General features: G+C 33.3%; 1 protein-coding gene across 1 annotated transcript; it reads left to right on the top strand.

The window, feature by feature from the left end:
* Nucleotides 1-277: 277 nt before the first annotated feature.
* On the top strand, nt 278-9,753 carry LOC142611884 (embryogenesis-associated protein EMB8-like). Its single transcript, XM_075784036.1, has 8 exons — nt 278-1,477; nt 3,361-3,489; nt 3,620-3,751; nt 4,665-4,798; nt 4,903-5,000; nt 5,096-5,190; nt 7,608-7,661; nt 9,299-9,753. Exons 1-8 carry the CDS (start codon nt 1,040-1,042, stop codon nt 9,506-9,508), a joined length of 1,290 nt encoding a protein of 429 aa, XP_075640151.1. The 5' UTR covers nt 278-1,039; the 3' UTR covers nt 9,509-9,753.
* The last annotated feature ends 686 nt before the right edge of the window (nt 9,754-10,439 follow it).

Below are 10,439 nucleotides of genomic sequence, written 5' to 3'. Positions count from 1 at the left end.
AACTTTTCTTCCATCTCTGGAAGATCAAAAATTTAAAACGCAAGCACTTTTTCTATTTAGAAATTCATTACGTCAATGATTTTCCCAATCTAGTCGTAATAAACATTTTAGACATGGAATATGGATGGGTCGGTGAAGTCAGTAGTCAATATCTTGGGGCAGGTGGACTCAGATTAGGCAAGAAAAAATCAAAAAAGGTGTTCACACAATATGCCATTATTTGTAGGAGAAAGTTAACAAATAAGAGCTTTGCAGCACATTGCCCAATTCATTCACACATCTTCCCAAATTAGGACCCATTCACCAATCACATCCGAAAATAGTTCCACTTGCACTTTGCACTCGTAGAACCAAATGCAAGACCACCGTCACATTGAGCTCTGAAAGTCTGAAACCTATTAAATATATATATATATTCAGGACCCAGACCCAATTTTATCGGACTGTGGATCTGTTTAACTTTGCAATCGCTCTCTTTCTAGCACCAGACACTGCCAACTCCGAAATCTGAATGCTGTTGCAGCAAAGGGTAATTTGCCACTTATAGCCGTCGATCTATCGATCACTCTCATACAGTAAGTTTTGAAAAATTTACATATTCTCTCACAAACTTATCTTATTAGGAAGGATGCATCAGATCAGAACACAAAAATATACACAATTTTGATAATAATAAAAATAATTTGGTGACAATTTGGGTGTTACTGTTACCAGAATTTCTGAAAAATTCACATACTCTCTCACAAACTTATCTTATTAGAGCCACCTCCGCAACACAAAAAATTACACAATTTCAATAAAAAAGTTGGTGACAATTTTGGTGTCACTAAATTTTCTGAAAAATTTATATATTCTCTCACAAACTTATCTTACTACTGAAATATACAATTTCGGTGAAAATTTTGGTAACAATTTTCCGTGTTACCGGAATTTTCCTACACACACAAAAAAAAAAAAAAAAAATCATATTTCATTAATTTTTCCCAAAATAAAATAAAAACCTCCCATAAAAAAAATAATAAAAAAAAGCGCGGTAAAAATGGCGAGGGCCCCACCAGTGACTCCCTTATGCAATCACCGACCAATCACATTCCCTCAGAACCAATTACTCTCCCGAATCAACACAAAAACCAAAACCCCATACAAAATCTCAGCCGTCCAAGTCCCCGCAATGCCAAGTCAGCAGCACCACCACGAGGGTCAGGCTCATCCGACGCTGGAAATCATAGGCGGAGCAATGGACTCGGTCCTGCCAGCTCTCAACTCGACCCTGACCCGAATTCCCTACAACCCGTTTCCTTTAATCGGGTGGAACTGCCACGTGGAGACCGTCTACGCTGCCTACTTTCGGTCCCTCCCTGACGTCAAGCTCCGCCGTGAGTGCATCCGCACCCAAGATAACGGCTCCGTCGCACTTGATTGGGTCTCCGGCGACGACCGTCACTTGCCGCACGACTCTCCTCTCCTCATTTTACTGGTAAGTCCCCTTTTTACTCTTTTTACCACTACCTTTTACTCTTTTCAGTTATTAAAAAAAATAAATACTGAATTTTTATTTTGTTTTATTTTTAATACTAAATTGCAAATGCACCTTAAATTTTGAGATTTTATTTTTATTTTTTATTTTAAAAATTTATTTAAGTATTTCTCTTAAAATGTCGTTTTGAGGTATCCATTGGACTCCTTATCTCATGGTACATTGATGGGTAAACACCTTATCCATTGGACGCCTTGGTGAAAATTATCTTACATATGGCCCTTCTGTGAAGAGCGTTTAGGAGATATTTTCTCCCACAGAACATTTAACTTGGTTATTGTAAATTTGTAATTGTGTTTTATATATAATAAATATTTTATAATAATAGATAAATGATTAAGATTAGATATTTATAATACATATAAAAAAGATGTGTACCATATAGAATTACCCGACCTATTTATTTATAATTGTTTATTGTGCCAACTGAGAAGTTATGTCATTAAATATATTTATTATATTTTATGATTGGATAGAATTCTCGGAGTGTAAATTTTTTTTTTTAATACAAGATAGAATTTCTAAAAATCTCCCTAACCTAATATAAGTATAGATGTCTCTCTTAGAGACTTAAATTTAGGCCCTTGCCTCTTACACTCTACAAACACTTATACTTGTGGAGTGACCACCACACCAAGGGTGTGCAGGGGTCTTGAGTGTTATTATCTAATAAAAAATGTTACTCATATATTTATGATTGTTTATTGTGCCAACACAATCATACACTTGGATTATTGGATTTTAGTATTATATATATATATATATATGTATATATTATTTTGAACTGTAACAATGTGATATAAAATAAATAATTTTATATGTTATTTTGCTTGAAAACATGATCAAAACGAGCATTATTTATTATTATTTCTCAACAAAATAAAAGGTCTAACGTATATGACGTTCTTTTAGTATTAAATTATTCATTTAAATTCCTAATACCCATATGTACTTTTTTCTCTATGTACTTTTTCTTATTTTTAATTTTCATGCCAATTTTTTAAGATGTCTTTTAGAAAAAAAAAATTGTAGCCAAAATTCGAATGTATTTCATACAATATCTATTTTGTCCTGTATATTATTAATTTTGTTCTCAAGTTTAGAGAAAAATATAATTTTGTATTTGAAATTATAATTTCTACTGTGTACTCTATTTAGCAAAATGCAATTTCTTTAAAAAGGTACGGGAGAATGTAATTGATATATTAATTTTCAAGATGAAATTGTAACTTCTTTAATTTTAAGGAAAAAAGAAAAAAGAACTTGAATAAAGGACAGTAAAGAAAAAGTAAAAAACATTAAAAATAGATTATCTCTGGTTTCATTTAATTATGAATAAACTTGGTTGTCATCTTTAAACTATACAAGAGAATTACGATGTTTTTTGCTCTACCAAAACATATCATTTAATTCAAAGCACCAAAATTAAGAAAATTTTTTGGGACACGAGTCATGACGTAAAATTAGCCCACAATTGAAATCCAATTTGAGAACTAATTGAATTTTCTTTGAGTTTTGGCTTTATATATATATATATATATATATATAGATGTCAGAGTTCAATTTTGTTGCTTAATTATCGATTGTGTTAATTCAATCCCTTGTCCACACTTTCCTGATTTCTGTGACATTGCTTTTACAAATCCAATTATTCAATTTATAGTTTAGTTTAAACCTTACTAATACAAGAAGAAAGAGTTCAAAGGAGTTGTGACTTATATGATTTCATAATTTACTTTCAGCTTCAACACATAATTGAGAGATAAAAATAGAAGTTTGGCATTTACTTATTTAGCTTCCATGGTTATAATGGATGGTTACAGCCAGGTTTAGCAGGAGGGAGTGAGAACACGTATGTGAGGCACATGTTGGTTAGAGCAAGAAGTAAAGGTTGGCGTGTGGTGGTGTTCAATAACCGAGGTTGTAGCAATAGCCCTGTCACCACTCCTCAGGTAATACTTGCAGTGTAAGACTCTAGGGGTTTTTTTTTGCTACTGTTCTGAGCTTGAAATTATACATACAATATTTGATTTCTGAGAGGCTTCTATAGTATACGTGATTACCATCACTCTGTTGATGCAGTTATTTTCGGCTTCATTTACAGGAGACATGCGTGAAGTAGTGGCACATGTTGCGACTTCATACCCAAAAGCTAATTTATATGCTGTTGGTTGGTCTATGGGGGCCAACATTCTTGTTCGTTATTTGGGCGAGGTAGGATAACCCATTTAACTCCACCCATATTTTTTTGGTAGACCAAGTTGTCCGTATACCTTGCATTTAGCTGAGTGTTTTAAATAAATTTATATTCTTGTACCAAGTGTTATGCTTTCTTAAATGCATTCTCTATATTTATTCCATGACTAATAAGTAATAGCTTATGAAATGAATTTGGTTTTAATTTTGCATAATGATAGTTTGAGGCTAAGCTTGACAATTGTAACAAGTTCTTATTGTTGTAAAATTCTGTTGTTTTCTGCTCTACTAAACTCATCAATTCCTTAAAAATCTAAAAAACGAGGTGGAATACTTGACCTTTTTTTTTTTGCCCAATTATGCTCTACCTTAGGTGATATTTTCCATTAGATCATAGGCCAATCTGTTCGTTTCTCACTGTCTTAATTTGTTCCTAATTTTCCTTTTGGTGCATTCAACTTGTTCCCTTGTCACATATTTGCTACCTATTCTATTCAGAAATAGTACTAGATTGTATGTTTACACTTATGCCACATATCTATTCCGACCCAAATATAGTTCAATTTGGAGGATCTTAAGGACAATGACAAAGTCAACAAGGAGTTTGGGGTACTGGAAAACGACTTCACATTTTTAGATTTAGTTTTATATTGTTTCATATTAATCACTGGTCAAGAAATCTGATGTTGTGGGGCCTTCGAAGAATGGAATGTTAAAAGTAAAAATGTTGAGTTTTTTGAGCTGAGCTAATTACACTCGTGTGACTTTGAATATCACCAGCCTAAAGTCATCATTTTCTGGAGAAGAATATTATATTTTATTGGTCTGGTTGTAAGGAGCCACTCTTGGACTGGATTGTTTTTGCTTGTTTCTTTCCACTTTACTGCAAATCTACTTCTTTTTCATTTATATTTTTATGTGTTACTTGCAGGTATCTCATACTTGCCCTCTTTCTGGTGCTGTGTCCTTGTGTAATCCTTTCAATCTGGTCAATTCAGGTGAAGACTTCCGTTATGGCTTCTACGACAAAGCTCTCGCAAGTTCTCTCCGCAAAATTTTCAAGAAGTAATACTTTGTTAAATTTCTTTTATGTTCTATCTATTTATTTACGCTTGAAATGGATTTCTATGTTCGTAGAAAGTTTCACCTGAAATCTCTTGTTTCTGAAGGCATGCTCTTCTCTTTGAAGACATGGGCGGTGAATTCAATATCCAACTAGCAGCAAATGCAAAGTATGTTAGGTTTTTTGATGATGCACTAACCCGTGGTATGTGTTTCGAGTACATGAAAGTGAATTTTCCTTTATGGATATAAAGGTATGTCATGATCTTATGAGAATGTCACCTCTTTTAAACCTTGCAGTTTCATTTGGTTTCAAGTCAGTGGATGACTACTACTCCAATTCTAATAGTTCAGACTCAGTAAAACATGTTGGAATACCTTTGCTTTGCATTCAGGTAATTTCGTTACCACTTATCATACACTTCTAAAATCACATTTCCTGAACCTCACGTTTAATGTTGAACTGTATGAGCATCTGTGGCAGATCAAAATTTTGCACTTTTGGTCATCTTTTGGCTCATATGAATTTTATAATTCTTTTATTTTTCTCTCTCCTGATAGATAAATACATTGCACATGCACCTGCATGATATTGAACATCTGTGGCAGATCAAATTTTTGCACTTTTGGTCATCTTTTGGCGCATATGAATTTTATAATTCTTTTATTTTTCTCTCTCCTGATAGATAAATACATTGCACATTCACCTGCATGATATTGAACCTTTTGTCTCACCCTTCACTCTTTACATATGGGAGGAGGAGACTCCTTTTGAACAATGAATATATTTCAACATAAAAGGTTGATTATTGCAATCTTCTATTTCAGCAGGAATGATTTCTTTGTAAATATGCATAATACACTCATAATATGTACTAGCCTCATCACATGCGCTTCGCGCGTGCGATGAGGCTTTCTTTTTTAGTGGTCATAGCCAAAAAAAAAAAATGTTTTTTATTTTATATATATAATTTTTATATTGAGAATCTAATTTATAAGTGTATATATCTATTTAGTAGTTTAGTTTTTTATTTTTATTTATAGCTATTAGTAGCTTTTTCTTTTTTTGATATTTTGTTTTGTTTTTGGATATACATAAGGTTTTTTTTAAGGAAAAAAACAGCTTGGGTTATTTAACTTATTTTTCTATGTAAAAAAAAAAAAAAACGTGTAGTTATTTTGAAAAAGTGGGTTAGTAGAAGAGTGTTATTATTTTGTAGGCAATGTTTTAGTGCAAATTAGACATGTATTTTTACCGAACTATCCTTTAGTTTTGTCTTTACTTAAACTTAGGGGTGTAAAGGTATTTTAGAACAAAAAAAAAATCTGGTTCAAACAGGGGAAGCCCCTTAAATGGTAGTATAGAATATGCATGTTTTGAAGTGCCATATAGGTGGTCCCTTAGAGCTGATATTCATGTCTTGAATCACAACAAACATACTGTTTGGTTTAATGCTCTCCACTTGTCCTGGGTAATGATGAGGTCTGGCAACATGGAATTTGTTCTTCCATTTCATTGTATTGAATTCAGCTAATAAGGGAGTGTCAGTGATCATCTTATCCTAAATTTGCCATTAAGAGCATCTACATTGGTGGTATTAAATAGCTATATTGTTATTTTAGCACCACCAAATACTAAAGTGTGCCCTACAATGGTGGAGCCAAAGCTATATTTTTTTGGCTGTGCACTGTAGCTGAAAGGTAAAGTTTATCTATTTATTTATTTATTTGTGTGTTCACACTATTTTTGATTATTTTACTCATTTTTATTCTTTCTTTTGTTCTTATTTCTCTTCTTTTGCGTTCACACTGCTATTGTTTGTGTTCACACTTTTTTTACTCATTTTTTAAAATTTTTTTTATATAGCGTTCACACTACTATATATAGTTTGTGCGTTCACACTGCTATTGTTCTTTAATTCTTATATTTTTTCTTTTCTTATATATTGTTTTTTATTTGTGTGTTCACACTGCTATTGTAGTAGATATATTATTTTATTGTGATGTTTATATTATTTTATTGTGTTGAAAGCTAAAAGAGATCCATTGATGCTGGATGTTTTGTAAAGTGAGAAGGTAAAATAGATAAAATAGCTTTTTGTGGTACCAAATAGCTATAAAAATAGCTCCACCAATGTGGATGCTCTAAGATTGGCCCAAGTCTTCCTCATTGAAGCACTAGGCAGAGATAAAAATATTGTTTGTTCAGACAGTCTGTAGAACAAGAGTGAGGTAGTCTGAAATTATGGTTTTAAGTACTGGGTCTGTTAATCAATCCCAGTTTGTGCGATCCCATAGAAGTTACATTTGACATATATTGCATGGTTTTCAAGAGTTGTGCATTACATAATACCAAAAAAGCATAAAGAAAAATATGCTGTTCACTGAAATTTTCAATTCATTGTTTCAGTGGTCTGGTGAGGCGCACAAAGAGAGAGAGAGAGGTTATAAGTTTCTGCATATAGTAAATTATGTGTGTATATTATTAGTACACCCCTCAAATGAGTGTTGGATTTTTCCATTATCATAGGCATGACATAGGACTTGCAATCTTTTAGATATGCATGGCATGAAAGTTGTTCTGCCAAAACTGTATGATTAAAATGTGTGGCAAGCTTGGCACTTATTTCATTAGGCTACATCTAATATCTGGAAGTACACTGATTTAATTGAAGGGAAGCAAAAGATTTAAATGCTATACTTTAATTGGTTTTTGCTGACTTCTTATGTGGCATAATATATTGAAACTTTTAAGAATCATGTTATCAATCTTCAGCATGTGCTATGTAATTACCTGTTCAGTTGATTGCAGGCAGCAAATGATCCAGTTGCTCCTGCTAGGGGAATCCCTCGTGAAGATATCAAGGTTTGTGGATTGCTCCCTAGTCCCTTAAGCTGTATACTAATATACCAAAATTCATTAATCTCTTAAGGCATGGTTTGTTCCTTATTCCTAAGGTGGCTAACCGCTTTCAAGTTTGTTTATCATCTTAACTACACAAAGCCTTTTCCTTATGAATCAAGGTCTCCTGCAAACTCTTGTTCTCCAATTTTAGCTTCATGCCTTCATCTAGGGTCATATTTTATTCAAATTACTATGGTACAAAAGTTACTTTATTCCCTTAATACTACATAGCCCATGGGCCCTATTTCCAACCACGTCGATTCTTAATCCTAAGAAGTTACTTAATCATCCTTTTGTCGATCAGTTGGGAATGTAATCATGATTTCCATGTTTTGTGGAGATTGTTGATCACTTTATTCTGCCTGTGATATAATTTAGATAAAATGTTGCATTTCTTCATCAATGAGATTTAACTCAAATGACACCTCCTCCCCTTGTAAGAGCAAGGTGGTTGGGGAGGTTGTGGTTCTTGACCACCAGATGTGTGTTAGTTACCAATAAGATTTAAAAAAAAAAAAAAAAAAAAAAAAGCATTCCTCATCTGAATCAACTTTGTCATGCTGGTATTCCTCTGGCTTTTATAAAAACTAAAATAACCTCAATTTGATTTCATCATCTTGATACCCACTGGAAGATAGCTCAACCAACATTTGATTCTATAACTCTTTTATGTACAACCTACTATTCTAAAACTAGGTTACGGGATCCCAAGAAACTTATATAGATTTTGCCAAATTAATGTAATACTAGCTGGGACTTTTATCTTTTCGCTCCGTATGACTTGCTAAAGTAATTTTTAATTATGTTAGTGACTTCCTGACCAAGGAACATCTTATGAACCTCCTCTCTGTATGCCTGAAACTTCAAAAAAAGAACTTCCAGATGATTTGACATTAAAAGATGCATTTCCTGGGAATAATTAAACAAAAAAAAAAATTGTGAGCAGTCAAAGTTCATTAAGAATATCAAGTACTCAACATGTTCTCCCACAGGAACATTATGTCCTATGTAATTCCTTTCACTTGCTGCTTGATTCATTACGCTTGGAGTACAATATTAAAAAAATAACAAAATGACTTTTGTTTGGGGAGAATAACCTTGAAGGATCTATTCTAAACTTGGGGAAAGAAGATAAAATTGGCTACGGAGACCTTAAAAATGCTCCTATGTGATATTTAGCCTGCCCCAATTTGTTGAAATTTAGAGGACAAGAAAGAAAGAAAAAAATAATTGTTGGAGGTTTATTGTGGGCCTTTTCTTGCTTAACTATTTTACAGTTTGCTGCATTTGAAGTTTCACATGCAACCTGGTTAGACCTATGCTGGAGTTTGAATTGTCAACTGTAAAATTAAGGAATGCCATCTTGTTATTTGATATATACCATGATTCTGTCAATCTATGGGTGAGTTCTTTTGAAATCTTTGATTTAAAGATATTCTTTGGATCACATGAATCTAACCAGGCTTGTGCTTCCCCATTACTTCCACTTAAAAAAAAGAAAAAGAAAAGAAAATGCAAATTTCCTATGTTTTTCTTCTCTTTCTGTCTTCTTTATTGTTTTTCTTCTTTAATTAAGTATATCCATTGGTGTTTTGTAGGAAAATCCAAACTGTTTATTGATAGTGACACCCAAAGGTGGCCATTTAGGGTGGGTAGCTGGTGACGAAGCTCCATGTGGAGCTCCTTGGACTGATCCTGTTGTGATGGATTACCTTCAGCATCTAGAGAGAGTAGCAGGCCTTGCATCACATAGTAATTCAGTAGATGCACAGCAATCTACAGAGGGCTTGCACAGTGTAGAAGTATAGCTAGCAGATGCTCAGCATTCTTACACACACACACACAAATATAATCTATTCATATATATTCTTGCTATCAAAATTGTGTACAACAGAATTTACTGAATAAGTTAAATGTCATCAAATTCTTATAGTGTTACGTATTGTCACTGGAACCCAGTAGGCACACCTTCATTGAACCATATTTTTGAAATGTTGATGAATAGAATGAATTTACAGAAATGAATGAACTAAAGATGTAGTGTAGTCCAGATTAACTTCTATCTTATCAGTTTGCATGTCATCATCCACCTCGAAAGCATAGCTAGACATGCCACAATGCGATACTTCTTAGTATATTAGGTGTGACATCTTGTTGCAATAGATCTCATCAATATGAAAATGTCAATTTCATCTTTATCTTTAAGGTAGTGTTCGTTTACATGGTTTACACTGCACCCAGTTGGTGTATTGCATTTGTTCTGCACTGTCGTGAACAATGAGCACGAGATGGCATTTCAAACCAAACAGATTTTTTCTCTAACCATTGGATGGAAATTGTGTCTGCACATCCTGTATTTACTATGAGAGTGATTAGATATGAAATCTTCACCGTCAATGGTGCTATAGGGACGTTTTTGGCTTGTCCTTATATATCAAGGAATAAACTGTTGCTTTCCCTGATACCCTTTAGGACATGAGTTTTATGTTCTATTATGGAGCTGGAATTGGATAGGGATTCTCTAGCTTTTTTTATTTTAATATTGAGCCTTTCCCTTACTATTTGTCCTAGTTTTCTGGTCTGCTTATTGGAGTGGTATATTATATAGTTATCCAAAAGCTAATCTTATATCCCTGCTTATCCTCGTTGCATGTGGCATTCTATAATAGAGTTCTTCAGATAAAATCAAGGAGGATCCTATTTAGATATTGCAAGTATTTTTTATTGGCCAACAAGCTG

This window comes from Castanea sativa, chromosome 1 (assembly GCF_040712315.1).
Source record: "Castanea sativa cultivar Marrone di Chiusa Pesio chromosome 1, ASM4071231v1".
Classification (NCBI taxonomy): Eukaryota; Viridiplantae; Streptophyta; class Magnoliopsida; order Fagales; family Fagaceae; genus Castanea; species Castanea sativa.
This window is presented reverse-complemented; position numbering and strand designations above follow the sequence as displayed.

What these genes read in the sequence shown, in the direction of transcription:
- LOC142611884 (XM_075784036.1), top strand. Translation starts at nt 1,040, where the DNA reads ATGGCGAGGGCCCCACCAGTGACTCCCTTATGCAATCACCGACCAATC. An exon ending in TTGTTCGTTATTTGGGCGAG is followed by an intron (nt 3,752 to 4,664) that starts GTAGGATAACCC and finishes TGTTACTTGCAG; the next exon opens with GTATCTCATACTTGCCCTCT. An exon ending in TACCTTTGCTTTGCATTCAG is followed by an intron (nt 5,191 to 7,607) that starts GTAATTTCGTTA and finishes AGTTGATTGCAG; the next exon opens with GCAGCAAATGATCCAGTTGC.